The 20,516-nt window shown below is 34.9% G+C and overlaps 1 protein-coding gene across 7 annotated transcripts in view; it reads right to left on the reverse strand.

The window, feature by feature from the left end:
• Positions 1-20,516, reverse strand: part of HERC4 (HECT and RLD domain containing E3 ubiquitin protein ligase 4) — a 127,114-nt gene that overhangs the window by 96,322 nt on the left and 10,276 nt on the right. For all 7 annotated transcript variants that reach the window (XM_020869904.2, XM_020869903.2, XM_020869901.2 and 4 more), the window contains one exon: positions 859-1,018. In XM_020869904.2, the coding sequence (XP_020725563.1) occupies positions 859-1,018 (160 nt within the window). The remainder of the gene's footprint in view (positions 1-858; positions 1,019-20,516) is intronic.

Consider the following 20,516-nt stretch of genomic DNA (forward strand, 5'->3'; position numbering starts at 1 on the left):
TGTGCTCCAATTTCTTATCCTAGCAGTTATCTATTTCTTAAGCCAGGGCAAACATTAATAATGTTAAAAACAAAATATTTAAATGTATATATTATAAAAATGGTACCTTGAATAAATCTAAAATTAGTGTAATACCCTGGTTCCCTAGAGAGTTCTCTTTTGTCCCTATAACTATTACCAGGGGGAAAACAAAAGTTTAAGGAGACAAGAATTTGTATAATTTTAAACACTAAGAATGAGTTAGTGTATTAATTATGTACCCAAAAGAACTGGATATTCTTCTTAAAACCTTTATGTTCAGGATTACAGTTTTTAATATTAAAGCAATGGTTATGCCCTATATAATTCTGTAAAACTACAATATTGATGAAGTATTGCTTATTTTTAAACTTTGAAATAATTCTATGATGAGTCAGTGGTTAGCATAAATTAAATTGTGGTCAGTGCTATGTAAAAATGTAGCAAGTGAATTATTCTTTTTATTCTAAGCATGTGGGACTTTGACATTCAATAAAAACAATAAAGACTAAAAAAACAAGAGAAAGAAATATACAACCAACCAATATTTAAAGGTTTAGTCTTAATCCACCTAATTTCAGTGAGAAAATTTCTAACAAAGAGTGCGTTCTCTACCCCTTATCTTTACAAACAAACATAATCTGGGAGAAAACATGAAATACACAACAAACAGCATTCAATACAAACTAAAGGCAAGCACCCAATAAATGCCTTTAGAGCTTAAAGGGGAGAAGTGATTGTATATCAAATTTTAAATGCCCAGTAGTAAGCAGAATGATTCAGATACCAAATTTATTATAAAAGATTGTTAAAGACCCCTTTGTCGGTCACCTTTGTTACCTGGGTACTCTGATACATTCCTCTGATCCTAGCAGGCCAAGCTGTCCATCAGAATCGAGACCCCAAGCATACACCTGGCCCTTGTCATTTAGTGCTAATGTATGAGCTTCTCCACATGAAACAGCTACAATATTTTGGGCATCCAGGGCAACAACCTGCTCTACAGAAATGAGAAACAGAGACATTACATTCTAGTTTTAAATTTCTAATAAGAATAAAACTATAGTCTTCATCTTGTACAAAAAAGTTAAGGAAATGCTGAAATACAGACTGTAATTTAGTTATTCTACAAAACCTAACAAATGCATTCCACACAAAATTCTCACTGTAGTAAATACAGATATACGCCACAGGGCATAATCAACTCAAGATTATTAAGCAACTTGAATATTTGGAAGAAATTAAGGTTGTATAAAACTTTTCTCGGAAATTGCTCTTCATTCAAAACCATTACTAATAAAAGGAATCCAGCTGAAAAGGAATCATTTGAATAAACTGGCTGTTTTTTAACAATAAAATCATAACCAACATAGGTATTACCATATGGGGTACTACTATGGAGTGATTCTGAAACAAATGGAATAATCTGAATTAGCAATTTCTGATAGGAAACAAATTATTTACAGATCTCATAAAGTATCTACTAGATATGCTGAGGAGAGAACTGAAAGGCAATGTAACCATAACAAACAGATTTCAGTTTATAGGCTGCTATTTTAATGTGAAAGATATAAAAACTCTACATGTGGTTAAAATATGTTCAAGTTTTAAATCAGAAATTAATTTAAAATATTGGCCCTCATAAGACTGTCAACAGTCACTGACAAATCAGTAAAGAAAATGAAATTGCTTCCTTAGTCTCTTTAAGATGTGCACTATCAGTTTTTTACTAGTACACAAGTTTTCTTAAAGACATCATTTAAAATTAACCTTTAAAAAAATTAACCTTTTTTAGCCTAACAATAAAGCTCTGTCTTCTATAAACTGAAAGTCTCTTACTGCAGAGCTGCTAAAACTGAACCAATAAGAGTTTCCTCATAAGCATATTTTAGCTCAGTGTACAAACACAGCTGCTCAATAAGACGACAGACTACATCACAGAGGTTTGAATCCCTAAGTAACAAGAGAAATTCAAATTGCATCTGCATTACTTATTCTGCATTTTGGGGTGGGAAGTTAGCCCTTAGACAGCCTTAAGAATTTGTATAACTCTAATGATATGTCTTTTTAAGTACTTACCTTAAAATACTATGAGTTCATAATCCGTGAAGTTGATAAATAGTACGTGGAAATTCACACTATATGAATCTCTCACTTTTTTGTGTATATTTTATATATATACATGTTTTTATAAAATTATATTGCAGAAACATATGAGAACAAAACATATATAACATACTGCCCCTCCTCCCAAAAAATAAAAGGACTTAAAACTATGGTATCATTTATTTACATCAAAACACTCCCATAAATCTTAATTATGAAGAAAGTAAAATGCAAAAGATCTATTAATCTTTCACAGAGGACCCCAAAATGAACCAACGTCTCTCCAGAACAATCCTCAGAGGAGATGGAATAAAGAGCAAAAAATAAGAGAATGATAAGAAGGATGAGTAAGACTGGTTGGTTCAACAATAATATAGGTTGGTTCAATAATAATACAGGAAGAGTACTTAAATTTGATATCAATTGCTATAAAATCAAAGACACCAAAAAGCCAAGAAACAAAGAAGACACAATCATTCATGCCAAATATTAATATTTACTGTATATTTCTTGTGCTCTAAGTACTAGAGAAAGATAGATAAAACAGTTCTAGTCCTCAATGAGTTTACAGTCTATAGAAAAACAAGTGAGGTAAGGAGTCTTATTAAAGGCAAAGGTAAAGATATACAAAAGGCACCAGGGGAACATGAAGTACTTTTAAAAGATACTAGGAAGAATTTTGGAAGACACTGACGCTAAGTTAAGTATGTGAGGAAAGAGAAAGAGATGCCATCTATCTGTTAAAGAGAAAATTCCAATTACTTCTTCAAATATAGCAAAACAAACTAAAAGCAAACTGAAATGGCTGATCTTAAAAAAGAGGGAAAATGTTGTTGATATGTCAAATAAAAAAATAACCTCCCTAATATTTAAAGACTAAACAGGAGGAGGGGGGAGCAGCAGCTCAGTGAAAAAATGGGCAAAAGATGTGACCTGATTGTCCACACAAAAAAGGAAGAGAAGTGGCTCTTAATCCTATGAAAAGATGTCAAATTCATTGATGAGAGAAATGAAAATTCAAACTACGCTGAGAAGTCAACAATATACTCACCTGGAAAATTCATAAAGCCATAAACTTTTAATTTGTATACTTCTCTATTTGATTACAAAAGTTTACACTTATCAAAAGAATGAGAAGACAAGCCACTGACTGGAGAAATTATCTACAAAAAGACACACCTAATAAAAGACTGTCACCCGTTCCCCCAAAATACACCTATATATTAAACGTTCTTAGAACTCAAAAACAAAAAAATAAACCCCCAAAAAAATAAATAAATAAATAAACCCAATTAAAAAATAGTGCAAATGACCTGAAATAACACCACACCAAGAAGACAAAGATGGCAAGTCATTACCTACCAACAGAGAATTGCAAATTTAAATGAGCTACCATTATAAGCCTATTAAAATGGTCAAAACCCAAAACACTGACAATACCACTGGTGAGGATATAGAGCAACAACAGCTCTCATTCACTGATGATGGACGTGTAAAATGGTACAGATATTTTGGAAGACAGTTTGGCAGTTTCTTATAAAACAAACCATACCATTATATGATCCAGCAACTGTGCTCTTTCACATTTACCCAAAGGAGCTTAAAATTTATGTCCACACAAAACCCTGCACATGGATGTTTATAGCATCTTTATTCTTTCCAAAACTTAGAAGTAACAAAAATGTCCTTCAGTAAGTGAATGGATAAACTGTGGTATATCCAGACAGTGGAATATTTTTCAGCGCTGAAGAAATGAGTTATCAAGCCATAAAAACACATGGAGGAGATTTAAATGCATATTACTAAGTGAAAGAAGCCAATCTGAAAAGACTACAAAATGTATTCTCCAACCATATGACATTCTGGAAAAGGCAAACTCTGGAGACAGTAAAAAGATTACTGGCTGCTTGGGTTTAATGGGAGGGAGGGATGAACAGGTAAAGCAGAGGGGATTTTTAGGGTACTGAAACTATTCTGTATGATATTATTACTATTCTGTACAATACTAAGTGAGCTTCCCTGGTGGTTTAGATAGTAAAGAATCTGGCTGCAATGCAGGAGACCCAGGTTCAATCCCTCGGTCGGGAAGATCCCCTGGAAGAGGGCATGGCAACCCACTCCAGTATTCCTGCCTGGAGAATTCCATGGACAGAGGAGCCTGCTGGGCTCATTTCATTATATAGTCGTCAAACCCATCAAATGTACAACACAGACAATGTCACAGTAAACTATGAGTGTGGATGATATGATGTGTCAATGTAGGTATATGAATGGTAAGAAACGTGCCCCTGTGGTACAGTCTGTGGACAGTGTGTGTGTGGGGGGGAGGGGGTTTGTCTATGTGTAGTATAGAGTACATGGGAATTCTCTGTACTTACTGCTCAATTTTGCTATGAACTTAAAACTGCTCTTAAAAAGTAATTTTTTGAAAAAGCTTATTTATAAAAACACACATACACCAAGATAACATTTTTCATCTCATAAAATTCAAAAGTCAGATAACAATCTGTTGGGGGGAAAGGCACTCTTGTATACTCATAGTGGAAGTACAAAATAGAACCACCCTTATGAAAGAAAAAAAAATGTGCCAAACCTAGCAAAACATACACAATTACCTTTTGGTTCCAGATCTAGCTTACAGATACATCTGTGTACTAAAGGGCAGCAGAATATGCCAACTCAAAATATGCCATTTTGGCATAAGGATTATCTTGAACTGAAGGCCACTAAGAAGAAAAGCTCTTTGCTCTCTTTCGATGTGCCTAAAAGCAGGACATAAATCTGTAGAGGTGTCCTACCTTTCCTCTCTACCAGGAAGGATAGGGGTTAATCACTGAAGACAACTCTAGACCCTTATCAGCTGAGAGACAGTACCAGTACAAACTATGTAACAAACTTTACTCAATAGCCCTTAAGTTTCCCCACACATTTACCTCCCCCAAATTGCCAACCCAGAAACTCAAAAGGCCCTTTTCATCTTGTTACTTCTCTATTTATTGTTCTTTTAAGATGCTAGATAAGCCCATGTTCTACCATCCCCTTGAGTTACTCATTACTGAGTGCTAACACACGTGAACACACGGCAATACATTTATTTTGCTTTTCTCCTTGTTGATCTGTCCTTTGTCTATAGAGGACCCAGCTGGAGAATCTAGGTATACATGCATGCTACGCTGCTTCAGCTGTGTCCGAATCTTTGCAACCCTATGGACTGTAGCCTGCCAGGCTCCTCTGTCCATGCGATTCTCCAGGCAAGGTATGGATTCTTCAACTGGAGTGGATTGCCATGTCCTCCTCCAGGGGATCTTCCTGACCCAGGGACTGAAACTGAGTCTCTCATGTCTCCTACAATGGCAGGCTGGTTTCCGTTTTGTTTTTTTTTTTTTACCATTAGCGCCACCTGGGAACCATACAAATATACAAATATGCACGTGTGTGAATGTGTGTTTTTACATATATCTGCAGTACTGTATAAAATAACAAAAGACTGGAAATATTCCAAATACCCATCAATAAAGGATTCTGTCCACACACTGGGATTCTATGCTCTGAAAAATAAAGAGGAAATGCTGCAAGCTGATGTGGAAAGATCTCAAGGGTATATTATCAAGGGAGGAAAAAAATCAAGATGTGAAATAATGTACATGATTTGTTATTTTCTGTCACAGTTACCTATGTTTATTATACCTACAGGGGATGTGGATAGAGGGAAATAGGGTGGTCAAATAAATATAAGAGCAAAGCTTCTCAATGTGTATTTATATTATTTTGATTTCTGAACCACATGAATATATTCTCTATTCAAATTTGAATAATTTTAAAAATTTTCACTAAAACTTAACTGAGCTCTTTAAGATTTCTCTACATACTAAAAACTCAAGATAAATAACTTTGATTCTCTTAGAATTTGAGCCCCATCAAATTACTAAGATACCTATTTTGAGTATGAATAATTATTATATGCCTTGGGAAAAGTACTCAACACAGGTTTTTCTGACAACAAATATACAAACTGATAAGTTCTCTGTACAATTTTTTTAAATTACTCTTTTTTTCCAAATGGCCAATCAGAATGACAAGCCTCAACCATTTTTCCCCAGTATGCTAGAAAAGTCAGACCAATGTTAAATTGAAACATTCACATTCAGGACAAATTCTGGTTGAATGCTTGAAACAAGATGGCCTGCAAAGAGAGTAAATGATAAGCAAGAATAAAGAGGGAATACATAAATCCAGCAAAACAAACCAAAAAATTCACTAGAAAATCTGGCTTCATGTCTTGTATGAGAAAAAGAAAAACAAACAACTCATAACAAACCTAAACAGTTAATATTTGTTGAGTTTATTATAGACTAGGTACTATGCTAACTCTATTAAAGTTTTAATCACCAAGCTATTGAATACATTTGACTTTCAAGGCCTAAGAACACAGAAAAGGGAAGAAAAAGTGAGAATTAAATTCACTTTAATTTAGGCTGAGTATGGAAATATAAGGAGGATATATAAGAGGACAGAAAACAAAAGAAAACCTGTCAAGCAAGCCAATTTAAAAAAACTATTACTCCTTTGATAAATGGGAGCTACAGGAAGATGTTAGAATTATGAACATACAATGCTAAACTTGCTGGGAAAGGCTTAAAGTAGCACATGATTATTACAACTGACTATAATTCAGAAATAAAGTATTTTTTTTAATATAAATACATACAGACAAAAAATATGTGGCAAAATACTAACTGTTGGCCACTGTGCTATTCCTTCAACTTTTCTTTATGCTTCAAAATGTTCACAGAAAAATTTGATAAATGTAACACTGCTCATATCAGTATTTAGAGTTCACAATATTTCCCTTAAGAAAAGAAAAAAGGGCCATTTGATTTGGGGAGGCAGAAAAAAGCAAAGAAAACTTAAAAGAGTAGGAGACTGTCTTGAGAAAAGCAGAAAAAAAACATTTTCAGAGACAGGAGCAAAAACAAAAAAGATAAAGCACTAGAGAAAAGTAGCATAGCATATCCATAAATACTGTCAGGCAGATATACTCCAAATACAAATCTAACAAGTCCAAGCTCACTGTTACTTCTGGTTCTTCTTACACTTGCACTGTTAAAATGCAGTGTTTCTGAAAACTGATGGGGCATCATTTCACTAAGGAGAAAAAGGCCATCTTTGCCCCATAAATCCAAAACACTGTCATTCTTAAATTTATAAAAACTAATTAAAATGTTTAACCTAATGCCAGTTTTCATTTGTACATCATTTTGCTGCACAAACATCATAGAAGAAGAATATGGTTGCACATCCTTTTAGCAAAACGTTCCCGTTCTTACTGTAAAACGTTACGTGACAAAATCCTTCCATTTGGGTAAGTAACTAAGAACAACCTATTTCCTTTGGGATCTAACAAACATGTTCATCAATTCTTGAGTTTGTGAAAATTCATGTAGAATATCACCTCCTCCAGAATTCACTATTAAGAGTTCATTTATATGATCAATTTCATCATATTCATACAGTGGTGTATCTACATTCACCTTCTGATCTGTCCTGTAATTATGAACATGTTCCTCTGTCAGTTTTCTTCTCTTTGCCATTATGGACAGAAAAAAAAATTTTTTTTTTCATTCTCAACTGTGGCTAATGAAAGGTACAAAAAGAGAAAAATGAAAATGACAAAAACTGACTCCAAACTTCTTTCACATTTTCTTGAAAGATAATTTAAAACTCTGCACAATATATGAAAAAAAGAATGCTAAATATGGTGGTTTATTTCACCACTGCACCACCCTTTTAAGAAACCCCACCACTGTTCCACTTGTAATTTTTTTAGTCTAGTTGGGAATACAGATTCTCATTATTCACAGTAGTTATGTTTCATGAAGTCACCACAAATACTTATTTAGCCAATACTGAATCACTGCCCCTAGAGAAAATATAAGATTAGGGTGCTACAAGTCTCCAAGTCTCTTACCACAACACTTTATCAATCAATCATTCATAACCTTGTTTTGTGTTTCCATTTAAAGATATCTTAATTAATATATTATAATTCATTAACACTGAATTCACTGCCAAAACACTGTAAACTCATGCCTCAATGACTTTTTTCCAGCCTTCTTGTGTTTAGGAACACTAGACAAAACCTCAGCAGTATGCACAGGGGCCATTTTAAACAGTAAAATTGCCCAAGGTACAAAAATGCAAAAAATGTGGCACCAAATATATTGCAAAAAGGACATATTGTAACAGGAAGGCAAATCACTGCTTTGTTGAACCTCCGCTGGGAATCTACTTGTATTTTGCAGCTCTGCATGTGCATGTCCAGGAATCACCATGAAAAGCTTCAAGATATTGACCTACCGTGATCCATTCTGATTTAATAATATACATAAACACTTCTTCCTAGACAACCAATCACAAGATATACAAGATGGTCTATTAAGAGTCTTTTGCTTAATGGATTTTAACCTGATAATAGCAGCTTCCCTGATAGCTCAATTGGTAAAGAACCCTGGGTCGGGACGACCAGCTGGAGAAGAGACAGGGTACCCACTCCAGTCTTCTTGGGCTTCCCTTGTGGCTCAGCTGGTAAAGAATCTGCCTGTAATGAGGGAGACCTGGGTTCAATCCCTGGGTTGCTAAAATCCCCTAGAGAAGGAAAACGCTACCCATTCCAGGATTCTGGCCTGGAGAATCCTGGACAGAGTCAGACACCACTGAGCAACTTTCATTTCACTTTCAAGATATAATCACCAACAGCATGCTCTAAGAACCTTGAAACAATGCAAACAATAAGTAAAAACTGAGCTGTGTTTTGGTTATAAAGATAATGCTATAAAAAACATATTCACAACATATTCACAACAAACTTCTCTTAAAAGTTGCACCTTATTCAAAATTCTAGAACAGCTATTTGAAGGAAAATACATTATCATGTTACTCTGTATCCTCTTTCCTCTACAGATTTCAAAATCTTGCTATGGGATAAACTGGGTTACCCCAAAATTCATATGCTCAAAGTCATAATCCACAGTAGCCAAGAATGTGACCTTATTTGGGAAAGTGGTCATCAAAGCTGTAATCAGTTAAGATGAGGTCTGATGGGAGCAGGGTAGCCCCTAATCTGACTTGTGTCCTAACAAAAGAGGAAACAACCCTACTTGACACCTTGATATTGGATTTCCAGCCTCCAGAACTGTGCTAATATATTTCTGTTACTTAAGCCACCCAGGTTGTGGTACTTTGTTTCGCAGCCCAAACAAACAAATACATTTACCTAAATATTTTTGGGTTCAAAACATTCCTGTCAAGTTAGCCAAGTAGCACCATCTGTATTTTAAAAGTGGTTCACAGAAATAAACAACTTATTCTGAATAATTCAATCACAGATAAATTTGACTTTGAAATTTAAAGTTTCTATTAATAGTTCAAATTACATTATTTTCATGCCAAACAATTTTTCAAAGTTGGCAAAAGACACACTTCTCTAAGCAATCTTTAAATACAAGTATAAGGGGGAAAAAAAGCTTTTGAGAGAGCAAGTTGGCAGTATGTATTACAATTTTAAACATGCATGCCCTCTGACCCAGAAACTTTCCTTCTGGGAAACAACAGGAAATAACATGATTTCCAGTAACAGGTACATAAATAAATATGGAATATCCATGTAACAGAAACAGGTGCTTCTATTAAAATAAATGTCTATGTAGTAAAACATGAAAATATAAAAACATATTAAATGAAAATGCAAACCACAGCATTCTATGTAACGTGTACAGGACTATGTATTTTAATACAGGTATAAAGTTATGAAAATATAAAAAATAGTAGTAGTCAGCTTTAGGATGCAGGGGAAAAAGTGGCTTCTACTTTTTAAAACATTTCTGTAACTTCTAAAAACTTATAGAAATATATTATTTCAGCAATTAGAAAAAAAGAACTTTTTAAGATATTTGAAGTCTCAAAATTATAAATGACCCAAACCCCATAGGAAGAAACGTCCTGTTTCCCAAAATCAAAATACTAGGGAAATAATTAACACAGACTTATAAATTTTCTTCCCTAAGAGACAGTAGCAGTCAAGTATTATTTATATTTAAAATGTGATATATAGTTAAGTTAAATGTTGCTCACAAAAATTTATCCTAAGCTTTGTGGAACCAATAAAGCAAGAGAGCCAAACAAGCCAGGATAGATGATGGGTAGAGATAAATTCCAATACCCTAATGTAAAACTTCAATGAATTTTTCTATAGAAAATATTACAAAGGTTAAATATAATTATTGATAGAATATTATACTTAGGTATAATGTGTTTTAAAGACTGGTTTGAAAACCTATTTATGACATGTAGCAGTATTTGCACGAGCAAAGAAAAATTTAGCTTTTAAAAACAATTCATTCATAAATCAGGGACTATCCGGTATAAAAAGTACAATTACCAAGCACGACCAAAGGCCACAATTAATCTCAACTCTTAATATGGTATATGAATTGAATGAATTTCTATGTATATTTTTAATTAAAAAAAAACTTGAATTCAACAGAATTTGCAAAGCTGTCAATGTTTTATACACAGAACAAAAATCTTGGTTGTTAACATTTAATGCTCAAGTTATCAGGGTCTAGAAAACAACAGTTATGAATAGCAACAAGCACAGTCATATTAATAACAATTACAAAACTGGAGGTCAGAAGGATATACTTGGTAAAAAGCTAATTTTAAGAACCTCCATTTCAATTACTTAGTAAATGTTTAATTCAGTCAGAGCTTAAGTTTCAAAAGCCTCTGCCTACCATGTTTCACTAGTTGCTATATAGATTTTCCCCTTCCCTCCTGAATAACTCAGAACTCCAACTAAAGCAATGCAAAGCACACTTAATATCTCTAGAAATTTAATGTTCACAAAATGCTATACTATGAAATTTAAAAGGTAATGCATAATTTCATTCGTGTAAAAAAATATGTCACACACAGCCAAGTATACGTGCAAAGAAAAGAATGGAAAAATAGGGTTTCCCTGGTGGCTCAGTGGTGAAGAATCCACCTGCCAATGCAGGAGACAAAGATTCAATCCCTGGTCTGTAAGATTCCAGAGGACAACCTGGGCCAAAGGACAACTGGGCCCGTGTGCGCCACAGCAACTGAGCAAGTGGTTACAGAGCCCAGGAGCTGTAACTACTGAGCCCACGTGTCAAAACAACGGAATCCGGATGCTCTAGAGCCCATGCTCTACAACAAGAGAAGCCACCGCAATGAGAAGCCTGGGAACCGTAACTAGAGAGTAGCCCCCTGCCCACCTCAATTAGAGAAAAGCCCAGGCAGCAACACTCAGCACAGCCAGATAAATCAAAAATGTTTAAAATAAAAAAGACTGGGTAAAGAAACACTAAATTGTCAACACTGATTATCTACCAGTGGTTTTCTTTCTTTCATGGTTCTTCAACTGTTTAACTGAACCAGTGAAAGTGAGTTGATGCATTTTATGATTCTGATTTTTTAAAAGATGAAGACGTTAACTACTTGGGATTAGTGAATAATACCAATAAATAATTCAGAATGCTTTTTTTACTTTAATAAATAATGATATTGCTAACTGTGTGACAGAGCTAACAAATTACCAAATGGCTACTTCACTCAAGGCCTTTTATTTCCCTACTCCTAAAGTAAAACTGTTTACTGAAACTTTTTAAAGGATCACTAATATAATCATATAATGATCATAAAATATGAAAAATTAAGAAAAAAATAAAGCCTAAACATAAAATATTTAATGAAAATGCTTATTCTCTAAAATTATTACCAATAATTATCAATAGGAATTTGGAATAGTACAACTCATCATGAAAATATTTTAGTAAGTTTTCTGATAAAATCAAAATATACAGTAACTTACATGTCTTAGCTGACAGCACACAGTACTATTCATATGGAGATGTAACTAACTAGATTAAAAAATTCTTTATAATGGATATGTTTACAAATCCATACCCCTTTTATGCATTCTTATCTACATACAGGTATACCGTTAACATACACAGAGAACTTACTATGTGCCTGGCACTGTGCTAAGCACTTTATTTAATCTCATTTAATCCTTATAGCCCGATAAGGCAGGTGTACCACCATCCCTACTTCAAAGGCACTAAAATATAAACATTTCCCTATTGAACAACTGTCCTTTTGCTTATAATACTTAAGCAGCAAGGTTATGTTTTAATAATTTACTTTCAATATATACTTAAAACTGTACTTGTACTAGAGCTTCACAACATTTTTGCTTCAGAATTCCTTTCTGGATGGCTAGGAACTGCTGAAATTGATTTCTCTGAAGCAGAAAGGAGAAGTAAAATGAAAATATAAAGATTCCAATTAAAAAAAAAAAGAGACTCCAATATAAATATATCAACCAAATAGCTGTTTTAATCTCTAAGACCAGCAAGAATGAACCCTCAAAATATACTGGAAGATTTTTTGTTGTGTTTTCTTAGATTCTTTCTTGTATATTTGGAATTCATTCATCTCAGAGACAATTAACTATATTTTCTTACTTTCTTTATTCTTGTTGATGACCTAGGAAAGGTGGGGGGAGGGGTTTACAGACACCGGAAGAGTTAAACCCTCTCAGAACTGGCTAATTCCTAAAGATAACTTGCCTACCAACATGCCTTTCATACGCAAACTGACCAAACCAGAGATTATTCCACCAACTACATCCTTATCTAATTCTCACACACCAAACCAGAATTTCCCATACCTTAAATCATCCCAGAACCAGGTACCAGGAAATAAGAAACCTATCCTATAGAACAAAGCGTGGGAAGAATTAATCAAATTAGTCACTTCTAAACTGTTTATTCTGCCCAGTTTGCCTCTCCCTAGAAAACCTCAATAAAGGCTACAGTCTTAAGATCTTCCCTGGGCTCTTCTCTGCCTCCTGATGACCCTATATCTTCCTCCTCAGCTCTGGGTGGCATGCGGTGACCTCCTCTCTCTAGAATCAGTGAGCATCATCAGCTTCTTCCAAGCCTCATTCTCATTACCCCTTACAGCCGCAATGACCTTACCTTACCACTTCCAATATGTACATTCTCAGAACAGGTATAAATTTTAAATTTTTCATTATAAAGGAGCTGATGACCACAAACTTACCAAAACAATAGTCTTAACTGTAACTTTCTTCCCTTTCTACGGCACATCCAACAAAATGGTCATCGTGTTCATTCAACACCTTGTGTTCCTTCTGTGATAAAGATATGTAAGACAAGGTGTTTAACCGGCAGTTACTGACATGGTAGAGAAGACTTTTACCCAAATAATTACATAATATGAAGATAGCAATGCAACTTACTAATGTACTGAATGACACAGAACTGTACTAGATACTGTGCAAAATATATGACTTAAGTTCCTATACAACACACCAGGGAGATGTAGGAGATGGCACTTGATCTGGGCAATATTCAAGAGACAGAAATATGCCTTAGAAAGATTCAAGATGGATGGATTGGAATGGGAAGATCAGGTAGAAAGCTACTGCCACAGTTCTTACATAGACTAGTAATGATCTAAACTAAAGCAAAGAATTTTAATTGAGATAGGAGGAAACTAGGGCCCCAGGGTTTAAGATAATTAGCTCAAGATAACATATTTAGCCACTTGCAAATGCAATGAAAAAACACAAGAAAGTTACTGAGGGAAGTAAGATTTTGGCAACTGAGTCAACACTGTTGCTACAGGTTAGGAAGCTGACTCTAAGGTGAATCTAAGGTTTGAAGCTAAGTGAACTGAAGAAGCATCAATAAACAAGAGAGGCTATCTCAGCAGCTTGTTGTGGAGCTGGAGACAGCTAACTGACAGTGCAGTGGCCTCCATTTAAACTTTTCCTGTTTTATTCTCCACATTTTTTCTTCTCATTTTAAAGCTCCACATTATATCTTCACATCTTATAATCTCAGAAATGTCTCTTATAATCTCATAAATCTCAGAAATGTGTCTTTCTTGATTTTCTTAACGTATAAATTTTTCCCACAGTCAAGCACAATATAAGCAGCAAATGTCCCATTTTCTATTAACAGCCTATTTATATACTAAGCAAATAAATTTAGGCATACTTTTATTAAAATAATTATGTATGCAAAAATAAGAGTAGAAAGCTGCAGCCAAATGCATTTATTTTCAATTTAAAAGGCTGCTTATCACTTTGGGAGGGGCAGGTTTAAAAGTGTGAATAAGCAGGGGGAAAAAAAAAGATTTAAGTGTCTTTTCCTCAAACTACCAGTACACAAACTATACCTTCTGTCACAGACTGAGTACTTGTGTCCTGCCCCTGCTTCCCAAATTCACATTGAAATTCTATCCTCCCAAGTGACAGTACTACTAGGAGGTAGGCCTTTGGGAGATAATTAGATCATAAGGGTGAAGGCCTCATTGATGAGATTAGTGTACTTTTTTAGACAGCTCCCTCACTCTTCTGCCATGAGGACACAATGAAAAGATGGCCATCTGTGAACCAAGAAGCAAGTTATCAACAGATAATAAATCTAAGCACCCTAATCCTGTTATTACCCAGACTCAAAAACCAAGAGAAATATGTTTGTTGTGTTACGTCACCCAGACTATAGAATTTATGTTTGTAGCAACCTGAATAGACTAAGAAATCTTCTAATTAAGTATTCATTAAATTTTGAAAATAAACAATGAATCTAACTTCTATCATTTATGTAATTCTCACAAAAACAAGGAAAAATCTGTTTTTTCTGTTATTACTATGTATCTTTAAAGTCTAACAGTAAAGGAATGTATTTTATATCTTGCTCCAATACAACACTACCTTTAAGTGAAATAAACATACATTCTGGAGAAATTGGGGTATAACTTTTTAATATAAGCTTCAACAAGATAAATGAAAACTAAACATAAAGAAGTATATGTTTTTATGGTTAGCACGTTTAGGATAAAGTAGATATTCTGTTGAATAAATGCCTGAGTTTCAGTTATAAATATACTGTCTATCTCAAAGCAAATACAGAAATAGCGTATTTTAGCTACTTCAGTGTTAAGACTTACTTTTCTTTTTTTTTTTTTTACTTACTTTTCTTTTAAGAAAACATTTACTGAGCATTTTCCACATGCCAGGCATTGTTCTTTGCACTTCAGTGTGATGGCTCACTTAATCCCTACAACTACCCCTGGCATGATTATCCTCATTTTACAGACGAGAATACTTAACACAAAAAGACTAAGCTATGTGCCCTAGATAACATAGCTAAAAAGTAAAAGTTAAGTGCCTAAGATAACATAGCTACAAGGGTACAGGGTTTGTACCAAATCACTCTAATTTCAGAGCCTACCCTTTTATTTTATTTGGGTTTCCCTGGTGGCTCAAGCGGTAAAGAATCTGCCTGCAATGCAGGAGACCTGGTTATAATCCCTGGGTTGGGAAGATCCCCTGGAGATGGAAATGGCAGCCCACTCCAGTACTCAGGCAAGAGTATGTATGAGCAAATATATCTATAAGCAAATACATCTTTTTTCTAATCCAAAATATATCTTTATACACCATGCTCTACACCTTGCTCTTTTCACTCAATTTATCTTATAATAATGTGCAAACTCCTCCCTCATTCTCTTCCTAACTACACAGTATTTACATAACACTGACTGAATTATTTTACCAGTTCCCAACAGACTGTCACGGGGGCTTCCCTGGTAGCTCAGATGGTAAAGAATCTGCCTGTAATGCAGGAGACCTGGGTTCGATTCCTGAGTCAGGAAGATCCCTTGGAGAAGGGAATGGCAACCCACCCCAGTATTCCTGCCTGAAGAATTCCACGGACAGACCATGGGGTTGCCAAGTTGGGCATGAATGAGTGACTAACACACAACTGTCGGGGTTTCCCAGATGGTGCTAGTGGTAAAGAACCCACCTGCCAATGCAGGAGACCTAAGAGATGTGGGTGTGATTCTTCGGTTGGCAAGATCCTCTGGAGACAGGCACAGAAACCCACTGAAGTAATCTTGCCTGGAGAATCCCATGGACAGAGGAGCCAGGCAGGCCCCAGTCCATGGGGCCGCACAGTCAGACACGACTGAAGCAACTCAGTACACACAGACTGTCACTACGTTGTTTCTAAGGTTTTGCTGTTATAAACAATGCTGCAGTCTCACTCACTTTGTATACATACAAATGCAGCTATCAAGTCAACAGCTGTACTCTTGGATTTCTTGAAGAAAGGGTATGTACATTTGTAATTCTGATATATGATGGCAAAATAACCATTGTAAAAACCTATGAACACTTCTTTACTGACAGCCTCACTGCAGAGATGGTACTCCAGTAATTCACAGGTCTTCTGCACTTTTTAGTATGAATGAGGCTGAAGAGTACTCACGGTTTAAAAGTCAGTTGTATATCCTTTTCTGTGAAGTGCCTGTTCTTATCAACTGCCATTCTGCTGTTTTTACCTCATCAATATTTAGAAGTGCTTTATATCTCAGAGATTTACACTTTGATTTTAATAAATATTAAACTTTATATTTTCCTGTGTCTTTTACCTTTGTCTTTTACCGTGACTTCTGTCTAGCAAAATTATTTTTACTTCCATGCAACTCACCTTTTCTATGCCTATTCACAATTCAGAAAGTATTTCCTGACTCCAACACAACCATTATTTGTGAGGGATATACATTTTATTGGAAACCTTAAATACTCTTCAGACAGAACACAGTGTCTTCAATCAAGGCTCTCATGTGGCCTACAGGGAAAACTGCAATTTCTGAACTAGGGGCAAGGAGAGGGACAGCACAGAGGATGAGTGCTTAATTTGCCAAAAGGACCTCCTCACGAGTTCCCAAAATAATTTTTTAAAAATCAGTCCATGTTTTCTTCAAGCACATTTTTATCATTATAGCCTGTACATTTAAATATTTGATTCATCTGGAATTTATCCAATATATACATGGCATGAGGTAAATCCAACTTTTTATACACTAGATGATGCTCCTACTTATACCAAGATCATTTATTGAATATCTCTCACTTGAATTTTTTTCTCCATGCTTATGTCTGGACTCTATATTGTTTTATTCATTTTAAATGTCCATATGTAGGCCTACCAAGGTTTTAAACTACCAAGGTTTTAAAATTAAAACATGCTATTAATGATATGCATATATATACTTTTTTTTTCTGCTCTTATTTTTCAATTTTCCTGACTTCTCTGGTTTATTTTTTCCATATGAACTAGAAAATCCATTTGTCCAGTTCCTGGGAGAAAAAATCATTTGGTATTTTTATTAGGATCACATTAAATTGACATTAATTTTAGAGAAACTGATAGGGTTATGTAGGTTAAGCATTCCTGTCCACAAATGTGGTTAACATTTACTGAAGCTTTCTGTATCTCTCATAAGTGCTCTCACGTTGTCTTCAAATTCCAGGTGCTGCACATTTCTTAGCTAATTCCTAAGTCATTGTACCTTTTTCTTGCTCTTGTTAAGTACTGACTTTTGACTGTTGACATCTAATTGAACCTTCCTTCCACTAGGTTTGGTTTTGTTTTCTAATTGAGGTACAGCTGATTTATAATATTATCTGTTTCAACTTTACAACAGTGATTCACAATTTTTAAAGATTATATTCCATTTATGGTTATTATAAATTATATTTACATATATTCAAACAAATATATGTAAATATAATTTATATATTATTGGCTATATTCCCTATGCTGCACAATATAGCCTTAGAGCTTTATGTCATACAAAGTAGTGCCTCTAACCATATTCCGCCTCTTCCTTCTCCCCACTGGTACTCACTAGCTTGTTTTCTGTATCCGTAAGTCTGTTTCTTTTTTATTATATTCATATTTTTTAGATTCCACATAGAAGTGATATCATAGTTTTTGTTTTTATCTGACTTATTTCACTAAGCATAATATCCACATACATCCATGTTGTTGCAAATGACAAAATTTCATTCTTTTCGTGGCTGAGTAGTATTCCATTGTGTGTATGTATACACACACACACACACACACACACACACGTCTTCTTCATCCATTCATCTGTTGATAGACACTTAGATTGCTTCCATATATTGGTGACTATAAATCATGTTGCTGTGAACACTGGATTACATGTACCTTTTCAAACTAGTGTTTTCATTTTCTTTGAATATATGGCCAGGAATAGAATCAGTAGTCCTTTTTTCTTTCTTTGAAGAACCCCCATACTGCTTTCCACAATGACAGCATCAATTTACACTCCCATCAACAGTGTACAAAGCTTCCCTTTTCTCCATATACTTGCCAACATGTTATCTGTGGTGTTTTTGATGGTAGTCATTCTGACAAGTGTGAGGTGATAACCCATTGTAGTTTTCATCTGCATTTCTCCAATGATTAGTGATGTAGAGAATCTTTTCACAGGCCTAATGGCCATCTGGATGTTTTCTTTGGAAAAATGTCTATTCAGGTCTTCTGCCCATTTTTAAATCAAGTTGTTTGCTTTCTGACATTGAAATGTATGAGCTATTTATATATTTTGAGTATTAACCCCTTATGGGCCATATTATTTGCAAATATTTTCTCCCATTCAGTAGGTTATTTCCCTTTTGTCAAAGATTTCCTTTGCGGTGTTCACCAGGTGGATGTTTTTTTCTCTTTTGCTTTTTTAATATTTATTTGGTTTTTCCAGGTCTCAGTTGTGGCATGTGGGATCTAGTTCCCTGACTAGGAAGTGAACCCAGGTCCCCTGCCTTGGGAGTACAGTCTCAGCCACTGGACCACCAGGTTTTAATTTTGACTTTGGGCAAGTTATTTAACCTCCTGAAGTTCTATCTCCCTCACCTATAAAACTAAGCCAACTGTACTCTGCAGGATGGATTTATGCTTTTGGATAATGTATAAAGGATTCAGCACAGTGCCTGGCACATAATGGTGCTTACATTATTTTCAATGTCTGCATCCTTGTACCTAATATATTCCAAATAATATTTCTCATTAGTAAGTTTCTCCAACTACGAGGTTGGTATCTTTCTTCTCTCCTTTACACTGTCATATTAACTTCTAAGTGTTTCCTTCCCCCCTTAGTCCTAGTAGCAGAGGCTTACTCAGCTCCCTAGCTGAGTACAGAAATAATCTTAGGTTCAGGCAAAAGTAACAGCAATCTTGCAGAATTTCACCTAATCATTCTTCAAGAAATAAGTGTAAGTCTACAAAGTTCATTCTTGTTAGATAGTCTAGTTATGTCATCTATAGCTGAGCAATAACTTGAACAAAAATCAGAAAGTATACATGTGCTGATTCACAAAGACTTGGGACCAACAATGAGAAGCCATCACAAATTCCTTCAAAGAACTTACAGGTAAAGAATCAAAATTTCCTCCAATTGTTTGCAGAAGCTCTGCTTCTGGAATTAAAACCTGGTAGGGACTTCCGCGGTGGTCCAGTGCCTGATACTCTGGGCTCCCAATGCAGTGGGCCCAAATTCAATTCCTAGGCAGGGAACTAGATCCCACATGCTACAGCTAAGACCTGGAACAACCAAATTCTGCTTAGGATCTGTTTTAGCCTTACTTTATTCCTTTTCTCACTTTCATTTCCCTCTCACAAAAGCAAGGTCATTATCTCAGAAGGCACATTTCTCAGGGGCTCTTGCCTACATTCCAGCACACACACAATTAATAGTTAAAACTATTTCAGCTTTCAACTATTTCACAACTTCTATGTGACATCTTGTGACTTCAAAACCTTTGTTTCCAATAAAATCTGGAAATCATAAAGTCAGACATAATTAACTAATAGGTTTCTGTCAGTTAAATGAAGCAAATGAACCTATTAATAAAACTCAAATAAGCAGTCTATCAAATGGCACCTTATAAATACAAACATTTTAATTTTATCTATATGTAAAAATTCAAGTTTACAAAACATGAAATAGAGCAGGCAACCATTTAGATTACTTCAAATTTACAAAGGTGTTATATTGCTAGGTACTTCAAAACAGTCTTCCAAAACCACAAAATTAAGTATCATTAGTGGATTATTAATTTCTTGAAAGGTTGAAACCAAGAATGCTAAACTACTATGAACCGAAGAGTAAACAAAATATAAAATAAAACATTCCATGCCATTAGTTCTATTCTTTTTCCTCACAGTACTGAATTTACTGATTAAATATTGTTACCAAGTTCAAAACACAATTCACCTCACCAAATCTTTTCTCTCTCCTCCTAAAATAAAAGTTAACATTCCTCCTCTTCCAGGATTCCCTATTTCTATTCATGAGTCAACCAAGGATCATACCTGGCTCTTCCCTTTACCCTTACCATTCACTTCCATCTGGTTACCAAAGCCTGTCCATTCTGTCTCCCTCATCTCATGCTCCCTTCT

This window comes from Odocoileus virginianus, chromosome 7 (assembly GCF_023699985.2).
Source record: "Odocoileus virginianus isolate 20LAN1187 ecotype Illinois chromosome 7, Ovbor_1.2, whole genome shotgun sequence".
In the NCBI taxonomy this organism is placed as follows: domain Eukaryota; kingdom Metazoa; phylum Chordata; class Mammalia; order Artiodactyla; family Cervidae; genus Odocoileus; species Odocoileus virginianus.